Below are 26,357 nucleotides of genomic sequence, written 5' to 3' on the forward strand. Positions count from 1 at the left end.
GATGAGCAGGAGATATACCTCGAAACGTGGGAAACCTCTCGCGCCCGGTTTATTACGAGGCTTTTGTAGTCACGATACCGATACCGGGCCGATTTTCTTCGGCTCACGAGCGTGTGTATCACTCGGCCCGACCATAATTCCCCTAGCCACCTGTAAGCGATCACGCCGGAATCCAGAGCGTCCGCTTTCTAAAAACCGTAAGTAATGCAGAAAGATCGTTGAGATTGATTAAAGTGAACCCGGGGATCGGCGGGTTTCTTGCCGCGGCGGTTCGTGATCGGGCTCTCTTGCCGGTCCGATAATTGATTAATGGAAATAAAGGGCGCGCGAACAACCGTGTGTCCGTCTCTCCGTCTCTCCGTGTGTGCATTCGAACCTGTATACACAGTGTCCCTCCTACAAAAATCAAAATAATAGAAACCGCTCGCGTAAGTTGACCAGTTTATATTAAAACGATCGAATTTCCCAATTAAACCGATTTAACACTAGGTTTACGCGCCAAACTGACGCATCTCAATATTTTTAATTTACGATTAAAGATTATATAATTACTAAACAAATTTATTCCTTTGAATTATTGAACATATTTATTTCTTTGGGTACATCTAAACAAAAAAATGGCTAAAATTTCGATACATTTTTGCTATTATTGCTCCGTAAACCTAGTGTTCAATACAATGAATTCTGATCGTTTTTACAAAACTGAAACACCAGAAGCATTGTATGATTTTTAAAATTATTGGAAGAGTATACACATTTTCACCGAACTTGCCTTTCGTACAATTGATTTGGACAATTTTTATTTCGCATAAAAATTCGCAGTCTAATCATTGGGTTTGCGTCACTTAAACATTTTTGCTGCCCGACTGAGTTTTTTCTTTCGAAAATAATAAATATGTTTTGGAGGTCCAATCGAGTTGGTACACCGTGTATACGCGGGGGACAATGAGAGCCGAGAGCGGCCAGCGTAAAAGTTAGATCGGAATGCCCGTTAAAATAACCAATTATCCCTGTTTTTCTATCGAGCGCCGGTGTTCCCTCGATACGAGGAAAGGAAACCTGTTAAAGCGTACTTATTTAATGGAACGAAAGTGGCGAGCTACGATATTGTGGAATATCGGATCGCCGACCGGAGAGGGGGTCGTATCGTCGAATAACTAATTACACTGTTTTCTTTTTTAAATCGCCACCGTTTGTTAGTCGCCTCTGCCCACCGATGGGAAATTGTATATAATCCAGCATCTTTGTTGCTTTATTTTATACCTCCTTTTTTCTCTTTACCGGCTACGAAACGTGGCCTGGAAAAAGATCCATTCATCCGAGAGTACTCGAATGCTTCAATAAGTATTCAACGAAATTTCGAATTGAAACGTAAATAAAAATTGCCGAGGGTTTTCGGATGAAAAGGAAACCGGGGAGGGATGGACTGTGTTGTCGGAAAATCGAATCGGTGTGTGCTTCAGTTGAACACAGAGTTTCTTTGTTTAGTACGTTCTCGGTAGCTGTTCTCTATATTATTGAATGTTTATTGGAAGATTTTTCTCGGATTGAAATCATGTGGTAATGTAGTAACTGCAGACTTAGTGCCCTTTTTCCGCTGTTTAAGCAAGTAGCAGAAAAAGGCGCTGTTTATGAATAGCTGTACCGCACAGGTATGGAGATGATAAGATAAGTAATTACAGTGTTTACTCTATATATGTCCCAAATGTCTAGCCGATAAAAGTCCTAGAACTATCTCCACTGCCGCGGGGTATACCCCGTGAGGGCCCATGAACCGAGGCCTCTAGATCTTCGCCGTTCTTTTCTACGTTCGGTGTGGATCAAAGAATAGTATCTCCTGGCCGATATATGTCCCTAGTTTGACCCGTATTTTGGGCCGTCTTTTCGGCCCCACAAATTTTTATGATATCCATTTTTTAAGACCGTCTATTCTTAGAAGTGGAATTGTATGACCTACATAAGGTCAATGAACAATTAAATTTCAAGCTTAACGATCATTTGACACCTTCGCCAACCATATTTCCTTCGACGACAGTCCTCATAACATTCTAATAGATGCAGCTTGACCCCATGTAACATACGAAAATAAATATTATGACAGAAAAGTGATAAGTAAACTGCGGATTTTATGCAGATATATGACATAATTAAGGTGAAATTTAAAACAGCAAAAGAATTTTACAGTATCACTGCAATGTATTCAACTTACTGAAACAATTCAAGAAACGATTGAATTTTCATTTGGCACCTTCCAATTGCTGTTGAAAATTTTTATTTTGCATAGAACTCCACTATTGGCAAACGTATTAGAACGCTAGTGCCACAGTGTTAAAAATTTATTCAAGTCTATAACAATTATTCCAAAAAATAGTACACAGATGTTAACTTTATCTGCCCGCGATAAAATATTTCTATTTCTCCCAGTTCCCGTTTCCGTTTCGAAGCTAACGCGAAAATCGTGCAGAGTTTTAGTCGTCGGTCACCAAACGTCTTTTTTCCAGCCGGTTGGCGGAATGCGCGCGCGAAATGCAACTCTCCGGCGTATTGTTACCTGTTTCGCGACGGCGTGTCCGATTACCCTCGATTCGAGTCGAGAATTATGATTTCATCGCGGGGAAAACGGAAAAGACGTCGCGAAACCGTGTGCGAGCATCGGTCGAGCGGCCATTTGCTGTGGTCTCTGTCTGCGAGCCTCTATACAATTAATTATTGACCCGTTTTAATCGCGTTAGGTCTAATTAGCGGGGGTGGGGGCGGGGAGAGTCCGTCTCAAAGTTGTTAATTAAATTGGTTAATGCGATAAAGGGGAAGTCCACGGCGGAGTTCTCTGTTCTCTTCTCGCCTCTTTCGCCCCCCTCCCACACACACTGTCCCACCGGTTTGGCTTTACTCGCGCTCGTCTTTGCACTGCAGACATACTTTGCCCAGCCGATTATTTCAATTACACCAGATACACGCCGATCGGCATCGCGGCGTTCCCCTGGTTTAATTGAAACTCGTTCGGCGACGCATTAAAGTCGATACGCGTTCACGCAAAAACATTGCTGGAACGTGCGCGGACTAAAATTCAAGCTACGGGCTCCGCAAACAAATGTTCATTGGTTCTTTGGAAAACGTCACCGTATATTTAAATATTTGCATCACCTATTTCGGCACTTTTCTTTCTCGTTGATTTCCTTCGAGATAAACCAATTGTGAAACTTTTTGGTGGAGCTGTACTTTTGTCTGACAAGTAATGCGCGTTGCCATATTTGTAATTTTTTAACGGCAATGCCAGTAAATCGCTCCAGGGAACATAGTACAGTGAATTCTCGATATATGTCAACAACACGAGTCTTGCCAGCGTCGTGTATCGTCCAGGAGACGATACCCGAGTCGTGTTATGTTTGCAGTCCTTGACGTCCGAGGCCTCTCGAGCTTCGTGATCCTTCACGGGGTATATCCCGCGGTAGTGGGGATAATTCCGCGACGTTTATCATCCAGGCCTTGGCGACATACATAGAGAAATCAGTGTGCAATAATTTCTTCTGCAGCTATTATTTGAAAGAAAATTATTTAGCCTCCTTCATATACAACGTAATCGTATATGAAGTAGTAGTAGTTAATCTAATAGATTATGTCCTCGATTAGAACTTTGCGTTTCAAAACGGCGAAGCGGTCACTCTCGTGGGTGAATTAAATTCGCAAGCAATTTCACGCGCAGGAACATTCTCGCAAGGAGGCGGCTACGCACGATCAATGTCGCAATGTTTACGCCTAGGTTGTAATGTCATTGAGAAAGCTGCTGTAACAATAATTCCCGTCGAGCAGTTATCATATTCTGTCACGCTTGTGTTTTCCACGATTACGACAGTCCTCGGGGAATACTGTGAAATTCCGAGTTGTTCCCCGACCGATTTATTAGTCTGAATAATTGCTTGGAAATGGACCTTCGCAATCGGTCCGCAATCGTTACGATCTTTCCAATACACTCGCATCAATTTATTAGTTTCACTATCATCACAGTCATCGGTTTTTCGATGTACTTACAACAACGACGTGGTCGAATGCGGTCTTCCCGACGACATTTTCGACGTCCCCCATGAATTTTCGTACCCGCAGTGAAAGGGTGAAATATCAGACGTCCACGCAACAACGTTTTCAGACCGAATCGTTTATTGCTACCACTTTCACGACGTGAAATATTGGATAGAGAGAAAAAAATCGACTCGATCGACGGCGTCAAGTTACAACCGGTCAATACGCCAGTCGATATTACAAAACCGGGAACGATTATAACAGCGTGGTAAGTCGATATCGGCCGATAATAATAAACATTTCTATACCCGGCTCCGTTTAGCCGATTCAGCGTGCCCGCAGCCATTGGAAATATCTCAAACGGCAACTTCGAACATTTTATATAACGTAGATCGATCTAAATATGCTCGCAACATTCTCTTAATGGACCGTGCTGACTAGAACATTATTTCACTCCCCTAAACTATGTTCCGATCGGTGTATCAATATTCGATGAATCTAAATTTTCGTATTGCAGTTGCAGATTTTCGGACAAAATTGGCAAAATTGACAGAAATTAGGGAAATGCAATCACCGGTTTCTCCACCACTTTGATCATCTAGTATTTGTATTTATTCGTAAAAATGTATATACAATAAAAATTCGCAGTTCATAAAACGAAGGTCTAAATGAATCCATGGAAATCGACGACAGAGAAAGATAAAAAATAGCAATATTTCACGGTATTAACAACATCAGAGGTAGCTCGGTTTTCGGCAGAACAGCGTAATATCCCGTCGGCATTGTATATCGATAATCGAACGTCGTTGTCGCGGCGAGTCGCCCGTGTTCTTGCGCGCGGCATCGCTCGGATCGTGTACGCGTGGTTGCGCGACACCTCTCGCCCCGAAATAACCGTGATGGCGTTATGGAAACCCCCCACGCCGGCGGTCATTAATTATAATTAATATCGGCGCCGATAATGGCAGCCGGCACACACCGTATATTGCCGGGACATGCGTCGCGCGCGGAACGGTCGCGCGGCTGGACGCGTTGCGACGCGGATACGAACGGAACGGAACGAAACGGATCGGCGCGGCGTGCAAGTGCACGAGACCCCGGTGCGCATCGTCCGCAATACACGCATGAATTTCCATCGTCCTCGATCCGGATGATCGTCCCGCGAGCGGTCAATTTGTAGGCTGGCCGTTCTGCGTTTAAAAAGGAAAAGAACCCGTTGTGGTACCGCGAGCCATTAAAATCGACGGCGAAAGATATCGACGACGTGGATTAAACGTCGCTCGTTATACGTGTCCAGGTTGTAAATCGTCGTTGTAAATCAATTGGCCTGCAGCCTGGCCCTGGCTAGTTCGCTGATAAATAGGATTAACTGATTTACATGAACGAGATTCCGCCTGGCCGGCTATCGATCATAATCAACGCTCGACGGCCGCGGCCCCGGAATTCATTCTACCGATCGTTCTCTTCTTATTGTATCTGAATGGCCGGTATTCTGCTTTTATTCGACAGGCGAACCCATGCCAGCATCCGATCGTGATCTTGAGGGACGTCGCCTCGTCAGATATGGAGTCGCTGCTGCGCTTCATGTATCACGGCGAGGTGCACGTGGGTCAGGAACAGTTGGCTGCTTTCCTGAAGACGGCGCAGATGCTCCAGGTACGAGGACTAGCTGACGTGAACAGCGGCGCCGCGACGGCGAAGATACCGCCGCCGTCGTCGTCGGGTGGATACAACGGTAGCGCACCGGTAAGCTCAATTTTAACTAATTTATTCCTGAAATCACCCCATAGTACTCAGAGTCCAAAAGTAATTCGTCGAAAGTCAGGGAAAAGTTTAGAATTCGGGGTGAAAAACGGGGACTCCCTCGTTATGTGCAAACCAGTGGGTCGCTTTTAACGAGGGTGCTGTGTACAGGCCCATTTCAATGTTACATACCACTCGGATCAATAATCATAGATTAGTCTATCGTTGATTATTCTAAGACAGTTCAGTAGTTAGATATACGCACTCCCTCGTTATGTGCAAATTGGGTGGTTCATAGTGAGTTGCGCTTAACAGGGGAGTACGTGTATGAGCTTATCAGGTATTATAGACCGTCCTGAGTGCAATTCCTTGATGCTAGTTCAATCATGTTTCAGTGGAAATGAGAGAGGAAAGTCTAAAGTTCTAAGTTGTGATCAGGGTCTCCCTCGTTATGTGCAAACGGCTGGCCCGTAGTAAGTTTCATTTAACGAGGGACTCATTTGTACAGGTATACTAAGTGTTAGATACCACCCAAAGTATCATTATTCAAAGATATTTCTGATTCACTCGAGACAAGGGGAATGAAACCAATCCGAAATTGGTATAAAGTGTTCGGTAATGTGTTGTTAGGCCACACCGCGCAACCCTTGGCAAGACAATGGCAGGGGCGACCTAAACGAGAGTGGCCTGAGTTCGCCGCCCGAGAAGAGACCTAGAAGCCAGAGTCCACCTCTTGGTAACCACGTGGAGCAGAAGTCGGAGCTTCAGGAATCGCTGTTGGGACAGGCCTTGGAAGGAGGACCCACGATACACACCACACCCTCTAATAATGTACAGGTGAGATTCTTCGTCGACGTAGTTCGTAAGTTAGAGATTGATTTTATTGTGGGAGGTTACAAGAATGAGAATTGTTGTTCACCAGGCACAGTCTACCGGCGAGGACTCAAATTCTATGTCGGACAACGAGGAGGACATGTCGAACAACGACAGCATCTTGAACTCGGTGAAGACAGAGCCTAGCGACATCCTGAACGACTCCATGGAACACCATCGTAACTCGTTTCCGGCTACGCTTTTGGGACTACCAGGTATCCATCGTTCGTGTTTGAGCACACTTCTTTCGTGTCAATCCCCCCCTCTTTTTAAAAAATTGGTCTATGCCTATCAGTATCACTTTGAGGAGAATCGATTTTGCTGGGCAGAAATATAGATACAATCGTTTCTGCAATTGTTCTAGTTATATTAGGTCGAGAATTAAATATTTTTACAGTTCGGTAAAAATTGAAGAACATTTGCAACGACTTGCAGTCATTTATCAGGTACACAATTCGAGCAGAATGAGTAAATGTGCAAAATCAACATTTCCTGAGATGATTCTTCTATTGATGTTGGTCATTTCAGAATAGTATAATGGAATTTAAAAATTTTTTTTTAAGTTTCTGAATGCAGCAAATAGACACAGTAAATTCGTTGAAGTCGTTACCTACAATTTGCTCGTAGAGGAGGATGTTATTTTTGATTCTGCAATGATTCTACCAACAATGCCACGTATATTTTTGCGATCTTTCGCCAACCGTTCGATTGTTGGAAAGCCAAAGCTGACGTTGTCGTAATTGGAAATTGCAGGACTGATACCAGGACCGTCGGGGATCCACGCGGCGAACCAGGATCCGAACTACGGTAAGTGATCAGAGCAACGATACGATTTCACAAGTTTATTACGATTTCGTAGCCCAGACTAGTATCCTCCCATCGTTCCCTCAAGACTCTGGTCTCTCGTTGTTGCGTTGAATGCATGGAACTCTCGTACCTCTCACAACCCTGCATCCCCTTGCCCAAACTACCCTTTGAATAAATCGAAAAGAATAATAAAAAATAAATAAATAAAAAACGCAAAAAGAAAGCGAATAAAAACCAAACGAAATGATAAAAAAAAAAATGACAATGGGCGAGCAAACGTGATCTCGCGGAGCCTAGCCGCTGTCTCCGACGGCTCTTCGAGTTCGCTGGAATATCGATTTCCTCCGCAAAGGCGCCTGCACGAGTCGCTAGAAACATTTGTTAGGGTTGCCACAGGCACAGCCGAGCTTGACTCCTTTACTCGAATTCTTAACGACCCTTCGAGCCTTGCCGAGGCTAACAAGCTAATTGGTCGCTCTCTTGGTTGACGAGGTACGCATACACGATCGAGAATAACATATATTCTGGATAGAAAAAAAAAAAAATGAAAAAACGAGAGGGCGGAGGTGTGTGCGGAATCACGATGAAGAAGAAACGAGTATGCCGGATCGAGCCTATAACAAAACCGAGCAAACCGAACTCGAATAAAAAAATAAAAAAAAAAAGCAAAATTGTCTTCTCTCTCGAACAGTACAAACAAAAAAAAAACACTTGTTCGATCATAGGGGGAAGGGGATATCGAAAACAAATACAGCGCGAAAGCTAGAAAGAAATCGGACAAAAAGTAAAAAAAAAAAAAAATAAAAACTGAGAGAAAACGAAGGGCTGTGGGAGGCAAAGAGCAAAATTGAATAGTGTTTAAGGGATCGGTACGAGGTTGGCTGAGGACTGACATTGGCTGGTGGTTCCAGGGCGATGGCAGCCCTCTGGAGGAGACGGTTCAAGCTCGAGTTCCGGTTGGTTGCCGGGCGCGTCCTCGACGAGGAACGAGCAGACTCAGCCTGGGGATTACCCGAGCGGGGCTCACAACACGGACGGTCAGGATCTGCCGTCCGTTCTACAGCAGCACTATCATTACCATCAGGCCATGCACGCCACCAGCCAACCGTCGTCGCAGCAACACGCCCTCAGTACCTTGAACTCGCTCAACTCCCTGAACAGCCTGAATACCGAGCAGCTGACGATCATGCACCAAAAGCTGCAGAACAACCTGCAGAGCTTGCAACAGCAGCAATCCTCCTCGTCGAAGAACGAGCTGAGCCTGATGCTGCAGTCGACCGCCAAGGAGAAAATCGACAGCATGGCGTTGTTCCATCAACGACGGTTCCAGCAGTCCCAGCAACACCATCCCGTGGACAACGGTGGTCCCCCGGGGAAACCTAAGTGTCCCGAGTGCGGCAAGATCTACTCGAACAATTCAAACCTGAAGCAGCACATCGTGAACGTGCACACGGTGCAGACGGAGTACGTGTCGTGCCACGTGTGCAGCAAGCAGTTCAAAACGAAGCAGTACCTGCAGATCCATCTGTTGTCGATGCACGGCATCAGGAAACGGAAGTGCTACCCGCTCTATCAGATCCAAACGCCGGTGTCTTCCGGTGGACAGGCGTCCTCCAGCCAGCAGTCGCAGCATCAGTAACCCGGGACAGCTGATCTTCCGGAGAGAGAACACAGTAATCGATCGGAATATCGATCGGGACGAGCTCCTCGAGCCTCTGGACCGTGAACCGGAGCAGAGAACGGGTCGATGAGAGCGGATGCTGGTAATCTGTGTTCGTACTCGACCCTGCGACTCGAGAGACACTTCGATACGCTCGAGCGCCGGCTGAGACCTCGCAAATAGGTCTTCGGCAGCGGTTTGCGATACGAGGACGACCGGAAATGTCGTCCAGGGAAGCAACCAACGGCGGATAGCTAGTTTCCTTCTCTTCGAAGCGATTCGAGATGACTACCGAAAATGTCGTTGTCACTGTTCACGGTGCTAAGCCGTGTTCCAGTGGAATTACTATCCCCAACGTTTCGCAAACATTGCGTCATCGTTTTCTAATTTCTCAGTTTCTGTCATAAAATTCATAAAATCCACAGTTCATCGATGAACCGGGTGTATGAGCGACGTCAGTGTATCAGAACAAAGCTAGGAGTCCGTTTAACCGAGAGTGACTATCGAGAGCAAGTCGCCAGAGTTTTCCTATGAAATGAACTCCTAGATTAGCGTCACAAGGCACACCACCAGCGTGTCTTGAACCCTCTGACGAAGCCGGTGAGGATAAAACAATTCCACTGGGACAGGGCTCACATTTGGAAGCCTGAACAATGACTGTACTGGGCCGTGAAATCCTCGAATCTCTGACCGGAATGTCGTCTAGGGAAGCAACCACGGCGCATAGTTCTTTTCCTTCTCTTCGCAGAAATTTGCGAGCGTGCGACAACTGGGAACATCGCCCGGGGAAGTAACCAACGGCGTATAGTTCTCTTCTTTCGTTCGAATAGTCAGGATCAAAAAGGCCGGAGGTGGCGATAGGCAAGAGGAGGCGGAAGAGGGTGCCGATACGAGGATTGGCCGACCTATTTTCGCAAGTTTCCGCAGTGCGCAGCCAATCCTTCGAGCCTGCGATAGGAAAGCAGTCGCGATTGGTCGGGGGAGCGAGAGAGGAAGTTGAAACGGTCTCCTCGTGGAATTCTTATCGGCATAAGTAGTCGGATCGGAAAGGATGCGTCGGCCTGATTACTTGAAAGACTCGGGATTGGTGGGGGATGTATTCACCCCCCGCCCCCGCCCCCGCCCCCGCACACGCGCGAACGGAGAACCGTGGCTTCGTTTTAGGGGATGAAGTCAGGGAGCCAGGGAAAGAGACACTCGAAGTAATTTTTCTTTCTGGGACGTTATTACTCTCGCCCTTTTAATAGACCGCCTGCCATCGTGGATCTCTCGTTTCGAACTGTAGAATTAAGCTTTGGGTTTTTGGGAAGGGGGTGGGCGGATTGGGAGGATGACGGTGTTCTTGAGGTGAGGTCTTTATGTTTATTCGAGTGCTCTTTTGCTGGGGTCTGTTAATGAGAGGTGGTTTTTTTTTTATTCTTTTCATTAAACATTTATTCCTTCACTCTCTCGTTGGTATTCATTAGACTTGGAGATGGGGGAGGTGGGTGACTCTGAGAAAGAAGGTGTTCTTAAGATGCGTTCTTAATATTTATTGGATTCAATCTACTGTTTCGACGAGGCCTATTAATATGATAAAGAAATATTTTCCACGATTTGTGTATCCGTTTTTCAAATATTGGTCTGACCGCGTCTCAAGGACACCGTTTAATCCGTGCGCCTTTGGTGGGCAGGGAAATAGAACGAATTATTTTCGAAGCGTACCGAATCCGCTATTCGGGGCACAATATTCCCGTAACGTTCCCGGTGTGCGTTGTATTTCGGCGAGTGGCACCTTCGCTTTCAAAATATCGACGGGGTCGGTGCTAAAACCGGTGGGCAGAAACGCGGCGCCGCCGCCGCCGCTCCGGGCGGGTTTCCATTTGCCTCGCTCTCGGTTTTCGTCTTGACACGTCGCGCGTGTTACCGTGCACTCTCGTACGTGGCTACTATCAGCCGCGCACACGTACACAAACCGGCGAATGCCCGCGCACATTTAGGCTCACGGAATTACGAGGCAGAAAGAGATAGAGTGGGTTGTATTGATCTCGAGGATTCAACAAACAGCACCTACTCTGCTTCCACCCGCTCTCCTTCCTATCCAACTTCGCCTTACTCTTCTACCCCCGACCCCCCTCTCTCTCTCTTTCGTTCGTTTTCTCCGTGTATTCCGTACCATTCGATTCCGCTGGTGGATAAAGTTTGATGAGGGCTACTCTCCACGATAGTTTCGTCCCCCGTCTCATTGTCGGCTGTAGATTGCCATTGATCATTTACTATTTTCCAACACCCTAACCGGTTCCTTCGGCTATATAGCAATTATACTCCGGAACTTGCTTTTTCGTTTATTCAGACCTCCGTTGTATTTTCTTTGCGTTTCTGGAATCGAGGATGACAAATTTGACAGTGCTGTTGGGGGACGCAACCCTTTAAGTCGATTTATGAACGTCATTTTTGTAGAAGATTTTACTGAACAGAGTTCCAGTGACGGTTCAGCATAATGCACTTACTTGGACGATGATCCATTTATCGACGAGGATTTTCGAAAATATTGGAAGAATTTTCCTCGAGGAGCGTTACATCGATATCCGGCAAAATGGTTCGGACAATTGCATGAATTGCATGATGCAGGAGCGACGTTGACATTTATTTTCTTCTTCAGCAATTCGAACTAGTTGAACATATGGTACAATAGTTTTTTATGAACGCGGAAATTCCGCAACAAGGTTTCTCTACTTAGGGGTGGGAATTTGTTCTTCGCAAAAACCCGTTGGATCAAAACTGTCCCGTTCCTTACCTTTCTTTGCCAACGTTCACGGATTAATTCCCAAGCTTATGCACATTTCTGCGGCAAGATAGAGCCTCAGTATTTCTGCGGAGGAGCCATTTGCCATCGACCCCAACCGATCGGTCGATCGATCGTTAACGGGCTAAGTGTCTCCGTTTCGAATCATCGGATATCCATTTTTCGAGGGTGAGGAGAAGAAAGTTGTACGTGACACGCGATACACCAACCCCTATGAGCATCGACCACGCGATGTGCTAGCTCACGGTCGGGCTATCACCCCCATTGCGCACCCCTGGCAAAACAAACCCTGCCGGCTTATCCAATTCCACGGTATTTCCACGAATCTCTTCCATCTCCTGTCTTCCGTGCCACCCAGCCCTGACGCTCGCAGTTCCGACGTAATGGAGGTGGAGACTCGCATTTGTTCCCGACACCCTAACCCTTCCCCAACCCTCCCCTTCCCAACGACTCGGTTTTTGCCTGGCCGTTCCTTCTGCTTTCTTCGTTTTTACCTTCGCCCCCGCAATCCCTGCCATCGAACCGCCCCGACCGGCTTGCTCCGGCTCTGTGTACGTCTAACTTCGTGCCGTCGGTGTGAAAACACGTCACCTCTGAAACCTAGACGCCGCTAAAAGCGTTTCAGAGGCGAACGCGGGAGTCCCCTGCAGAAGCGGATCAACAAAATCGCTTTCAACCAGTCAAAGCCGCTACCTGGGAATTTCTTTTGACTTTGTGGCTCCAGAATTTAGAGGCTCTGACATGCGAGTGGTGACGGTGTGTTGGGGGGTCGAAACATTGTTATGTGCAAGGAAAAGTTCATTTTCTTGAGCCAAGTAAGCTGAAGAATTTTTGTTTCGCTGAGTTCGACAGCTTCTAAATTCGTTTCTAGAGAAGGGTCCACAATTTCCTCCCGATTTTGTGAGTCTTTAAGTAGAAATTTAATTTTCTCCTGATCTTGTTGCTATAGCAAGAGTCAGGAAATCGAAGCACCCTAGTTTTAGTAGATCTAGCAGTCTTTAGAGCAAAGGTCCAGAAATCAACGACTCTGTGAGTCCACGATTTTCCTTTGATCTCCTGAATACAGAAAGAGTGACGAAATAGCAAAACTTTTAACTTGCCCAAGAGGTAACGACTGTTGACGTTCGAGCAAAGGAAATTTCACGTGGGGTCGTAAAGTCGATTTCGTCGGTTTTTGTAAGTGGACGTTTCCTCCTAAAACAATTACCATTTCGAGCTTCCTGGCGAACGCCGCTCGTACACAGCGTCCTGGCGCAATTTATTTTTTAAATTGCCTGTCCCGGTCGTTCCTCGAGGAGAGGGGCGCTCCGACCGTAGCGCCCAGAAATTGGATTTAGGGGTTGTCTGGGATCGTCTGAAGCGCCTCAGATTTTCGGGCGAAGTCTCGGGAAGTTCCCGAGGAAGTTTCGCCCCGTGGGCTGTTTCGTTCTTTTTCCCTAAGATTTGACAAAATTGCAGCGCTTCCGGTCCGATGGCCCGTGGCGAGACATTTTCGCTGGGACACTATCGCAGGACGGGAACAAAGTTTCGAACTTAAAAGACCGACGGACAGGACTTGGTATACTTCTTTCGAAATAAAGAAGCAACTTCGAGGAGTCGATATTTCGAAGATTCTGCCTGTTCGTCGTCGCGCATGATCGAAGAGAATCCATGGTTCGTTTTCTTCCTTTGTTATCGAAGGACATTATCCAACGTCATCAAATTCGAGAGCCCGCTGTGGCCAGCGAAATCGACTCTCGATTCAGTTCTATCCACAGATTAGAGTCATCTATCACCCGGATTCGATCCAGATAACTTCGCCGTTCAGCCCCGGTCTAGATTCTTATCAGACTGACGAGCTTCCCCGATAAGAGCGTGTCCTTTCCGTCGTACGCAATATTCTTCTTGCTGGGGTTGAACCTTGAGAGGATGGGGCGGCCGAAAAGTATTTCGGGAACAGGACAAGCGCCATTGATCTGCCGGCTTATTCGTGGAACACGTGTCACGCAGTCGAACAGGCTTGCAGAAAATACCTTTCTTCTTTAATAATTCCCGTCCATTATCGTTCTAACAGGGACAAGCGCGGAATACAAATTATTCTTCCTTCCATCTACCCTACTACCCACCCCTCTTTGGTGTATTAATAAGTTTGACACGCTTCACAACTGGAAAACCGGTTAAGGTATTTTCGATTGAATTTGTACGGGGGCCATGGAGCTTTTCGAGATATCGAATATTTTCTTCTCCGAAGAAATTTCCAATTTTCTCTGGAATATTCCTTGCATTCTTTGATTCATCGATGGAGGTAATAAGTCCGATATGTGGTGTGATATTTAATTTAACTTATAAAGACGGAGAATAATTTATAACCGGTGTCATAGAGCTTTTAGAGATATCGAGTATTTTCTTCTTCGACGAAATTTCAAATTTTCCCTGGAATATTTCCTGTATTCTTTGATTCATCGATGGAGGTGATGAGTCTGATATGTGGTGTGACATTTGATTTAATTTATAAAGACGGAGAATAATTTATAACCGGGGTTATAGAGATTTTAGAGATATCGAGTATTTTCTTCTTCGACGAAATGTCAAATTTTCTCTGGAATATTCCCTGTATTCCTTGATTCATCGATGGAGGTGATGAGTCTGATATGTAGTGCGGCATTTAATTTAATTTATGAAGAAGCTACAGAAATTTCAGGCAAACAGCCCCTTTGTTATTCCAATAAATCTGAAAAATATTTCCCAAAGGACAATTTAAAACTTGGGTATAGCGAAGGAATTATTCGTTTTCTAACAACTTCTTGCTACAGAGAAACACGCGGATAGATGCGGGTGGAAGAGAAAGAGGAACAGGAAATAGGATACTTCGGCCCACTTTGGCGACTGCGATCAGATATATCGTAGGTTTAGGGTAGTCCGAGAAGGATGGTTGCTTATAGAACGCGTCCGGGGGTGGGCTGGAATAAAAATGGGATTTTCCGCGATAAGCTGGCCAGAAATGAGCGTACCGTGTCGGGTTCAAATGTCGCTTCTTTCCCGTTAGCGACCCTCGTCGCGTATTTTTTTTTGTCTTCGGCATTTTTGCCGGTACGGTCCACCTTATCCTGATTCCGACATCCTTTTCGTTTCTTGCCTCCTTAATGTTCCGGAATCCCCCTTTTTGCCCTCTCTCACCCTCGTGAAACCCACGTGTTTGGATCCAAGGGTTTACGGGGAGGGTTGGACAACCCGACTGGCCGGTTCATCGTATATTGCGTTCTCCGGACAAATGACAATTGCAATTCCCTTTTGGAATCTATCGCATTAATCTCCTGTCCGGACGGTAAATCGTTGGACACTATGGCTCGCTTCGTCTCGGACAGGTTCCCGGCATTTTTTTCCGGAGTAAACACCGTCGCATACAAAGAACGACTAGGGGAGTCTAAAGTACATGATCAAACAAACCGAAAACGTATAAAGAAGTTTTCCCGTACGACGCTTCGTTGCTGAGAAAATCGTGTCCGAAAGTGCTCTATAGCAACGGATAGCCATTTTCCGACTGGAATAACTCAAGAACGGTGTGTAGTAGGAGAAAATGTTATTCGTCGATTTTTGCTTGTGTTGGCTCAGAGAATCAAATAGCAGTATTACAAAATTGTAGAGAGATGATTTTATGTCAACGGGGAAAGGACCAATTACGAATGCTAGTAATCTAGGAGCCTCTGCGAGTTATTTCTCGGGAGCAACTCGGTGTCTCGCCACGAAATTGCAAAAGTTGGCCACGCCATCAAGAAAAATGACGAATCGGCTTCGCAGAGGGTGGCAGAGTCGCGGGCTCGCTCTGTATTCCTCTCGCGTACGTTGTGCGTCGACGTTGCCGTCGTCGTTTCGCTCTCGTTTCATCGATTCTTTCACTCAGTACCGGCTGTGTAAAAAAAATTGACATCCAACAAAATGGCTGCCAAGCTAACACGAAACTATCGTGAAAAGAAAAGACACCTCGCGTTTGTTACACCTAAACCATAGCATATTTAAGACCCGGTACCCTCTCGCAGCGTTCAAGAAATTGTACAATTGCAATTCCCAGCCGAGTTTGAACGGCTCGCAGTCGACCGCAGGGCGCAAATCAAACGGCACCGCAAAGTGGCATCGGAAACCCGAAGGGTTAACGGGTTTGCTGGTTTCGCGCGGGCATGATCGCAGTCCTGGTACGCCTTCGGGGCCGTATCGATTGTTCCGCGTCGAACGTCGGAACGATAGAACGAGATTGGGTTTCACGGTTGCACCGGCGACGGATGGGGAAGGGTGGTGCAAGCACACTTTACCAGGAAGATTGATTAAGCTGCCGTAGCCACCGCCGCCGCCCACGCGAGCTATATTAAAGACGTGACCCGACATAAAGGATCTCTCCTCGTCTTCGGGGCTGGCACCGGTCTCTCTCTCTCTCTCTCTCTGTCCCTCTCGCGATCCTCCCTATCTGCTCTGACCACATTGATTTTCCGCGGGTACTCTCTTCCCCTCGGTTTCTTCTTGCCGGTAATTTTCTCTGGGCAAACTCTTCCCCTCCGTCCTCGTTCTTCTTCTTCTTCTTCTTCGACTCCCAAACAAGCAAGAAAACGTCCGCGTCCTCCGTTCTCCTGGTCGTTGTTATCGTCCTCCATCCGACTCGCTGTTTGCTTAGTCCACGCTGGCACTCGAGAGGAACAGCGGCCAGTTTCCTGCCCCCACCCCTCCCACCGCCCCCAACCGAAAGCTTTGCAAGTTTGATTGAATTCCAACGAGTTCCCCGGTATCAGGAAATGGACAAGTTGCTGCTCCATTTCTCTTTCTCTCTCTTTCGCTCTGCAGACACTTGTTCCCTCGGTTTCCCGCGTCCTTCCTTTTTGTTCCAGCCTATCCTGATACGTTGTTGTCCGCTGGAGAAAGCTTTTAGCCTTCCTATCCCGAGTTTCCCCCCACCCCTCCGCGACCGGTTATTTTCGGTTCTCACGTCCGCCGGAGGGATTAAAGAGGACGCAGGGTGGAGGAGGGGGGGGGGGATTACGGAGTTTCGTTATTGCCGCCACTAAATGTCCGTTCCCGTTGTAGTTTCTGAATTAAGCGTGGCTAGAGCTTTTATTAAAAGCTTGCAACCCAGCGTGTGCGCGCCTGCGCAAGGTGGCATCAATTTTAAAATCCGCCTACCGAACGAACGTATTTGAAATTAAAATAGAGTTTGAAATTAAAGCGGAAGAGCTGAGCGACACGGGGGTGGGGGTGGGGGTGGGGGGTTTGGTCGCCGTGGAACCAGATATTTTATTCCGGAGAATATTTATTCCCCGATTCTCTCTTCTGTTCGCTGGCACCGTTTCGGAAATATGCGAAAAATTAACGCGGCTGCTGCTGGTTCCTTCGTCTCCGCAATCGATTTCCGAATGACGTTCAAATGAAACGAAAATAGCGAGTACAAGAGGAGCTGTCTTGCCTCGTTCATTTTTTTACCAACGTCATTTTTCATGCAAAACACTCTGCGTCATCGCCCGCTGAATCAACTTCCAATTAACTTATTTTGCTGCTCTTTTTCCGTTGCCTTCGAGCTTGTTTACCGCGAGATTTTTTCTCGTCAGGATTCAAGCTAGACGTAGGATGAAATTTGTGAATACATTTTCGAGCGACAGAACCTGTCAAAACGATTCCGAATTCTTTGTTTTACAATTATTGAGATTCTATAGATGTTTTCGTGGACACTGAATACATTTATTTATTCGTTTGAAATGACGTGCGAGATCTGAATAAATTTGTTCTCGAGAACAGCTTCGCTTGAACATTCGGGGTTTTCCATGGCATTAAAAAGTCTTCTGAGTGCTACGGGTTAAACTTTAAGAATCTAGGTATTAGGTCGTCTCGTTAGTTCGTACCGTGGATATGTTTATATTATTCACCATTGAAAAGTATTTTAATGAAAAATCGCAGAAATTTTATAGTAACTGTATGATGTTTTTGCCAAAAAGGTCAGAAGAGGTTGTGGAATGAAAAGGTGATTACATATTTTATTTTTAGAATTTAAATGGTACAAGAGTAAACGGCGCGAACTTATGATACGACCTTATATATTATCTTCAACTGACTAAGGCTATTAAAGAAGAGAAGGAACGTCTACGTCTGCTGTGTCTTTCAATTAATGTCAACAGTTTTTATTTTGCAATCTGTTAGTCGACTTCAGTCCTCGGTTGTTTCAACGATAATTTCGCCCGCAGTTTTCATTTTCACGGGGACGGTAGAGGGTCTGAAGTTACACGGTGAGTCATTCTTTGGAATTTCCATGGTTTTTCCAGTCCGGAGAAGTGCATTTTTCACGAGTATCCCGTTATGAAAAGACATTGTCCCGAATTTCGGCCGATCCTGAAGAATCCAGGGTCCTTGGCTACGTCCTCTCAGCGTCTTGTCAATTTTACGGTCCTTTCTCCTGTCTGCTACCTAACACCGGCCCATTGTCAATCCGGGACACCAGTTTTCCTTGGGATTCCCTGTGGGAGAGCTGGACTAGAGACTTTCGAACCGATTGTTGCCTTGGTTTTTAACGCACCGACGAAACCCAGCCCCAGGGGGTTCGATTCTTCAGCATTGTCTCGCTTTGTTTCACGTAGTCTCGCAGCGAAATCAAATTCTCGAATGTGCGGGTCTTCGGCCCTGTGCGATTTTCTTCGGCCGCCGCTGGCATCGTTGCGTACAGACGTTTCTTTCGCACCTCGATGTCCTGTCTCTCTCTCTGATGTTCGATGTTTACCCATTCCATCGGCTGTGCTGTGTGATTCTTTGTCGCTTTCGCTCTCTGCATTTTGCGGCTGCGAGCAACATCGATCGTTTTCTCTCTGTCTCTGCTTCGATGGTCATTTTTTTTTGCACCTATGCATACGGTAAGGTCGTTGAATTGGTGCAACGAAGCGTCCTGTGTGTCGGTGAACGTTGGACACCGGAGGTGAGCTATGGCGGAGAATAAAAAGTTCGATGCTTTAATCGTTGTCCGCGATTTATCATGCGGCAACACATGGCTCGAGCATGGTCGTGCGATACAAATTTCATTTACCAACCAAGGGAATCGAGAGACCTAGTCACAGAGAACCTGGTTCGGTCTGATTCTCTGTGGTTGCAACTTCGTTGCGCTAATTCGCACCGCGATGGATTTCGTCTTACCAATTGGTATTTACTCGCTCTGCGTTCTCTCTGGTTTGTCGATTTCTGAATAATAGTTTTCCATACATATGAAATTCATACTTCAACAAACGGAGCCAACAGATTTTTCTGGCACACTCGAGCAGTGCCAAATGAACGACGTATGTTTTTACATATACACCTGTGTTTACGTGGTCATCAGGATATTTAACGATTTTGTGAAGGGAAGTGATGGATAGATAGATCCTCCATTGGATTTTCTAACACTCAGCCTAAAGACAAGATTACCGAGGTTCCAGAAGAAATGTTTAATCAAAATTAATGAATTTCAATACAAATCGATTAAAATAACGAGCTGTCGCGTCGAGTAGACAGATTTTTCAAAAAAACGTTTCCGTGGATCGTGAACTCTCCTCATCCATCGCAATCGTTTCGGAAACTCGAGGGCCGCATCGTCCTATGAGGATACCATGATCATTCTAGGTACTGCCACAGTCATTTCACGGGTTTCAACTACCTGGTGCAGGGTTTTTTCCCCAACGCGACAAATTTCCCCGAAAGTCACGAATCGTTCGGAATTTCCTTGTTATCGTCGAGGTCCCGACGCAAAAGCCGTCGGACGGTCTCGCACGGAGGAAGAGAGAGAGAGAGAGGGAGAGAGAGAGAGAGAGAGAGAAAGGTAGTTCGAATAGTGAGACGGGTAGAGTGACGGTTAGGAGGGCAGTGGAGGGAAGGGGTTGAAGTGAGAGACAGAGGAGAGAAATAGAAAGAGAGTGCGAGAGAAAGAAAGAGAGACGAGGTGGGAGAGAAAGAGCGAGCGAGAGAGAAAGAGAGTGAGGGAGAGAGAGAGGCCGCGCTTCCCCCGAGGGTCTTGCGATCGATCCCTGTGCAATTTCCCGCACATGTCCGCATTGATCTGCCCTCACTTGCCCCCGGCACCCACCCTTGCCACACCGTGAACCACCGCCACCCCCGCTGACGGCGTCACTGACGCCGACACCCCCTCCGTCGGCCACCCCCTAGCTTCTTCGTTGCTCCTCCGATCGGCCAAACACCCTCCGATCGCGCCATCCGCTGTCCAAACTCATTCGAACTATATACTCCCTTATACTATAGTTTTTTCCCTAATGTGCCTTAGGTACCCGCGTCACACGGGCTAACGCGCTTGTGTCACGACCGGCGACACGCCTCGCGGCCGACACGGTTTTTCAATTTTGCCCATCCGATCGCTGATCGACAGACTCTTTCTGCCCTTCAGCAGATTAGGTTTCTGTAGTTTTCTAGACTGTCATACCCTCCTAAAAATCGAGGACAGCTGCGAAGCGTGGCAATCTCTGAAATGAAGAATTTGTGAACGCGTTCTAGAGTGTTTAGAAATGGTTTTGTCCAGCTCCTAGATGGCTGAGGTTGTTGGGAGTTCACGGAATATAGGTGCACTATAACCTATTGATTTCTTCATCGATGATCTTGGTCGGAATCTGGCGTGAGCGCTTGTCAGTTTAACGTTGGATTGCCGGAGCGAGTCAATTTGACTCATTTACGATTTTATTGCTATAGAAAAACTTAAATAATTTTTTTTAAACATATTTTGGTTTTTAATAGAATTATGAAGTTGGGTTTTATCGTACAATACCACCGATCTGTCAAAGGGAATCACTCACTGACCAGACACCTTCTTTTTCATCCGGCAATCTAGTGTTAATCGAGCATCGATGATCGATGCAGACTAGAAACGAAATGTATCGTTCGACTCTCAGGCAGCTGAGATTTAACATGACTTCGTGCGAGAGATATAGGAAAACTCGCCAAAAGACCTGCACATTTTTATTTCTACTTACGGTAGTCCTGCAGCAACAATATGAAATCGAATAGTACCGCAAAAGAAAGGAATAAAAGGACACGGATTTCCAATTCAATTTTCCCAAACCCAAGGAGAGCACACGGTGCATCCCCCAATCGGGCAGTGACTTTCATCATTCCAGCGGACTGGTGGCGGGATTAATGCGAATAGAGACGCACCGCAGAGTGATTTCGTCGTCGGAACGGAGGGTTAATTAAAAAACGCGAGGACAGACTGTCCGCGCGAACTTCTCGCCCCCGGGGTATCGAAATTACATGGATCCGGCTGACACAGGCCGCGGCAGCGAGCAGACGAGCGATAGCACAAAAGTTATTTTCCAGCGTCCTGTAGCTCTCTCTCTCTCTCTCTCTCTCTCTCTCTCTCTCTCTCTCTCTCTCTCTCTATCTCTCTTTCTCTATTTCCACCCCCTGTCCGCTCTGGAAAGCTCGTAAAAACTTGGGCGTCTGTGCGAGGGGTCGATGTGGTCGTGGATGTGCACGAGGGCCACGAGTTCGTAGGCAACAACGTGGGCTAGCTAAATTAAACTTCCCCTTGCCCTAACCCCGTGGCGGGAGCCCTGAAACCCCCATACATCACGCGGCCTGTCATAAACCTAAGCCGTGCCAAGCGCGTTCGATGCAACCGATCGTTAAGGAAGTCGGTACCGGAAACCAGGTGTTCCTTCTTCCGCGCGGATACCAGCTGGGAGAAAGCCCGATAGATAAAGCGCAACGTTTATTGATCGCTTAAAAATTGCGGGGAGTTACCGAAGAAATATAAAACCTGAACGCGGCGCCGGGGGGTGGGGTGGGGAGTGGAGGCAGGGGAAAGACTCTTCGAGGCATGTTCGAGAGTGCTCGAGGCGGGCGCAGGCTGCCAATTGTGCTCTCAATACATATTGCCGAACTGCATATGCTGCTGTCTACGTTCCTCTTATCGAGGACACTAATGCGCTATAGTTAGACCGAATTCAATTGGCCGTTCAAGGTCTTGTCTCCCGCTCCGCAATCCGCCAGTGTTGCTGGCGAGAGGCTGCTTGCGAGGGAGGTTGACTGGCTTCGTCTTTGTCAGCTACTTCTTTGTTTTTGTACAGTCCTGTGGGCATTAATTGAGACTGATAAGGGAACTCGTACATGGGATGTAATTGCATCGTGCATTCTATCATGTCCATGACATTAATCAGTAGTCATCTTTAGTCACTAACAGCAAGACATTTTCATGGACTCCCACCACTTGGCAGAAGCTAGGTCCCAAGAGAAAAGTCTGAGAGTAGGGGTAGGTCCCCAACTTATCCATTTCACCTGACTCGCGTCATCTACAGCCTAGAGAAGAGGACATTTCCATCGATCCTCACCACTCAGAAATAGTTAGGTCCCCAGAAACAAACGCTAGAGTAGGGATAAGGCCCCAAATGACAGGCTACCAAAGGGAACGTTTCCTTGGTCCTCCACCACTCAGCAGAGGTGAGGCGTCCTAAGACGAATCCTAAAGTGGGTGTAGGTCCTCAGAGACAGTCTCAGAGTGGACGTAGGTCTCCAAGCTGCGAAGATTACGCATTTTAGCTTGCTCACGACATACAAATCCCACGACAACGAACATTTCCGTGGACCCCCACTATTCAGCAAAGGTTAGGCCCCCAGAGACGAGTCTCATGGTGGGGATAAGGCCCCAACTTCCAGATCTATACCACTTCGCTAGCAAGACCTAGAAGGTACAAAAGAGGACTTAGGGCCAATCGTTCAAAAACGCCAGCGAACCAGCGTGTGTATCGTGTGTACATCTCCGAAGGAGGGGCGAGTTACGGTGACCCTTCGACTGATTAGTTCTCCTGGGAGGGTCGGTGATCCGATTGAAAGGATCCCGGTTCGAGGTTCCACGTCAGAAAGCTCGGTCGTCGTCTCTCATTTCGAGCGGAGACACCGCACCGCGTTTCTCCTCTCCTCTCTTCTCTACCGTGGAAATAGAAACTCTCGTCGATATCGTCGTCTTCTCTGCCGGTTGTTTGCGGGATGCTCCCGGTTGCGTAAGAGGAGAGCAGACGCCGAGGAACTTTCCCGGAAACCCGAAGACATCGATCTTCGGCTTCCCTTCAGCCAATCAGCGGGGCCGGCTGCTTCTTGAGAACCAGGTCCCTCTCGTTAATGCAGCGCAATCCGTCGGAGCGACGCCGCTAATGGACTGGCGCAATCATTCCAGCCTTGCTACTGAGTCTGCTTTCTCGTGGACCTCTCTTCCTTCCTTCCTTTTCGTCCGACGTTTACCGTCGTTCGCTACATTTTCTGCATTCGTCTCATAACTGTCATTCTGTGTTTTGCCCGCTCCTGCCTTTTGCTACCCTTTATGCCACGTCCTGCCCGGTATCGCGGCTCTCTCTCTCTCTCTCTCTCTCTCTCTCTCTCTCTCTCTCTCTTTTCAATTCGCCGAACCGCGTACCTGGCTCTGTTTCAAAGCGGACCATTGTGAACGACGCTCTCGCCTTCGCTCTACCGAGTCGTTTTCAAGTTTCTTCTGACTAGCGCCGCGTTTTCGAGAATACTGCGATTGGCCCTGTCTTCTGGGAGCCTCGGTCGCGTGCCATGCAACAGCTCTTCTTGGCATTAATCCTCTCCCCGATCTTGAAGAAAGCTTCAATCTAGTGTAGACAGATGCAACGGTAGGAGATAGAAGACTAGGACGCTCTGGGATCTTAGTTTTAGGGGAATACGATGATAGGAGATGAGGTGGTCGGGGAACTTGGTGACCAGCCACCGCCGATTAAACCTCAAACTATGCCACAATAGAAATTAATTTTTCAGACTTGGTCATAGTGTCTCTTTGTTGCTAGAATCTTGTATAACCAGAAAAGGTGCTAGGAAACGAATCTCACCCGATTCTAAGCTCTCCGCCTTCGTTAAAGTACTCTGATGAGTCAGCCATCGTGTGGGCACTTCCAGCATTTTCCCGTACGCGTTCCAAGGACACTATTTTTCCCATTAGACCCAACAGAAACGGCGCACAACGGGACAAACTGCCAAAGTTTGTGTTAAAATCGAAGAACTTTTGATAGGGATGAGATAGAGCGATGATTTTTTTCTTTTTAAATTAAATTTGAAATATTTCAGAATACGGGAAAAATAGAGAAATTATGGTACGAACGTTTTTTAACTTCGAAAATCTGTGATAAACTTGGAGTGTTCCAACAAAATTCTGATTTTTTGACATGCTATAAATCATTTCCCGTAGATTTTATCATGCTGATTTCAAATCAGGTCCCAAAATTTGTCTACCTCCTCAGGATTTTGGAACAAATGATGATTTCATTCTTTTTTTCATATAAATCGAGTTTTCCAAAATCCTGAGGAGGTAGATAAATTTTGGGACCAGATTTGAAATCAGCGTGATAAAATCTACGGGAAATGATGGGGCGCTCCTAAACTCCGATGGCTCATTCGAGCAGCACTCCCTCTACTTCACCACCTCTTTCACGAGCATAACAGCTACTCTTCGCGAACCTACCGACAACCCCTGTCTGTCCAGGATATTTTCTCTTCCGGTTGAAGGTTCCACCCCCGTCGATGTTCTATCATTCTCTTCCGAGCGATCGGCTCGGAGGCTCGTCGTAATCAAGCGCGCGCGTACACTTGCTGCCCTAATCGATCGGACTCGCTGCTACAATTACTCACTCGACTGTCTTACGTGATTCCATCCGACGCGACGGGGAAAAACATCCTCGCGAAGGAACCCACGTCAACCTAATCGATCGGCAATATTCTGCGATCGCGCCTCGACTATATCAGCGGAAAAAATCAGAACGGAAGGGATCAGGGATCTTAGTTCCGCGCGCGGATTCCGGGCCGATCGAGCCAATACGTAAATCATCGGTGAATACGGTCCCGGAGGCTTTCGCGTTCTGTATACCGGTTGTGTAATTCTAATAAATTGGTCGTGCGTCCCGCGTTGTAAATCAGCGCGCCCGGTCTCCGCCGCGTTTTCCTTCTTGTCCGAGCGATACATCACCCCCGGCAAAAATTAATCCTTGGAGTCGCGAGGACGAGTCCGCTCGTAAATTACACACGATGCCGCCCACGGTATCGGATCCTCGCGATCATCTCAACACACTCCCACGATTTTTAACACGGGCCTGAGCTTCCTCGTACGAGAAACAAGCGGAAACTGGAGAAATTGGCGGAACCGAGACGATTCTGTCAACATTTCGCTAATTTCGGTTCGCATTTTTATGAGACATTGATGAAGTTACACTAGGAGATATCTATCGATCCCACGACTCTTCGTGCACTCGGTAAAATTTGACAAAAAACCAGATATTTGCTTTTAATTGGAATTTTTCTTACGCAACAGTAAGTTTACAGGTCCGTCAAAATGACACATTCTAATATTTTTAATATACCTTTATTGAGATTTTAAGAATGTATCCGTGAGGAATTATTCAACAAATTTTTTCGGGATATACAGTATTTACTCGATATATAGCCAAAACAAGGGTCTAGCCAGGGACATATGTGGGCCAGGAGGTACTATTCTTTGATCCACACGACCCTACACTCCTCGGCGACCGAGGACTCTCGAGGATAGCTCTGGGACTTTTATCGGCTAGGCATTTGGGACATATATAAAGTGAACACTGTATATTACGAAAAATAGGTTACAAAATTTGAATACATCTTTATTATTTTTATAAAATAATGTAGAATAGTCACTTTCGATGGTCCGTAAACCCAGTGTTGAATATGTTAATTTGAACCGTAAGCAGACTTTTGTTCTGAGTTGTACCTTTTCTGGTTGAAATGTTATAGATTAATTTAATATCAACGGTTCGAGTGCTATTGTATGTGAGCGGATATACAGGCATTCGTTACAATCGAGGCTCCACTGTGATTTAATTTAGTTCTCGAAATATCGATGCTCCGGTTTCCTGAAAAGTGCACGAAGGTTAATTTCGCTCTTCTCTTAAATCATTTAAGAGAGAGATACCAATACTAAAACGAGCAGATTTACAAATTTACTAAGGCTCGTTTTATTAGAACGTGGCATATATTCGTATAATAGGACCTCGACTGTGTAATGGATGGTTTATTCCCGTTCATCCGAAGAGATCAGCGAGTCTATTGTTAGATCGATTCAAGTTTCTAAAATAAAAGTTCCCGCAAAAATTTCTGAACAACAATGGTTGGAATTTGTAGATGAACTTTGTTCGCTTAATAGAAAAGCTGTGCGATGCAACGCTTGGAAGCCTAAACAGCCTCGAATCCTCTATTGTATTAGATTAGGCAATGCTTAAAGCAATTTTAGAGCTTGAAACTCTCCAAGAGAACTTATTTTCGAACTTCCGCTCTGACATGTAAATTTTATCAACGAAATCGATCGCTCATAATCGAACGAAGCCACTGCCAGCCAAACGAAGCTCGTAGAGCCTGTCATCGCAATTACTGTCACACAATTACGAAGTTCTTCGATTTAAAAAAAAAAAAGAAAATTTCGATACTCGGAGGCGCGAGATCTCGCAGCACGATCTCGAATGT

General features: G+C 46.5%; 1 protein-coding gene across 7 annotated transcripts in view; it reads left to right on the top strand.

Moving 5' to 3' along the window:
- The window catches only part of LOC143354156 (protein abrupt), a 94,128-nt gene that overhangs the window by 54,817 nt on the left and 12,954 nt on the right, over positions 1 to 26,357 (top strand). For 5 of the 7 annotated variants that reach the window (XR_013082290.1, XR_013082291.1, XM_076787981.1 and 2 more), the window contains exons 4-7: positions 5,527 to 5,763; positions 6,391 to 6,597; positions 6,683 to 6,848; positions 7,387 to 7,440. Coding sequence is in view for 5 of the 7 variants with exons in the window: in XM_076787981.1 (XP_076644096.1) it covers positions 5,527 to 5,763; positions 6,391 to 6,597; positions 6,683 to 6,848; positions 7,387 to 7,440 (664 nt within the window). In the remaining 2 variants the exon portion in view is untranslated. Of the gene's footprint in view, positions 1 to 4,100; positions 4,286 to 5,526; positions 5,764 to 6,390; positions 6,598 to 6,682; positions 6,849 to 7,386; positions 7,441 to 8,351; positions 9,583 to 26,357 lie in introns of those variants that run through there. The other 2 variants (XM_076787994.1, XM_076788004.1) reach the window with 2 other exon arrangements.

This window comes from Halictus rubicundus, chromosome 1 (assembly GCF_050948215.1).
Source record: "Halictus rubicundus isolate RS-2024b chromosome 1, iyHalRubi1_principal, whole genome shotgun sequence".
Taxonomy (NCBI): domain Eukaryota; kingdom Metazoa; phylum Arthropoda; class Insecta; order Hymenoptera; family Halictidae; genus Halictus; species Halictus rubicundus.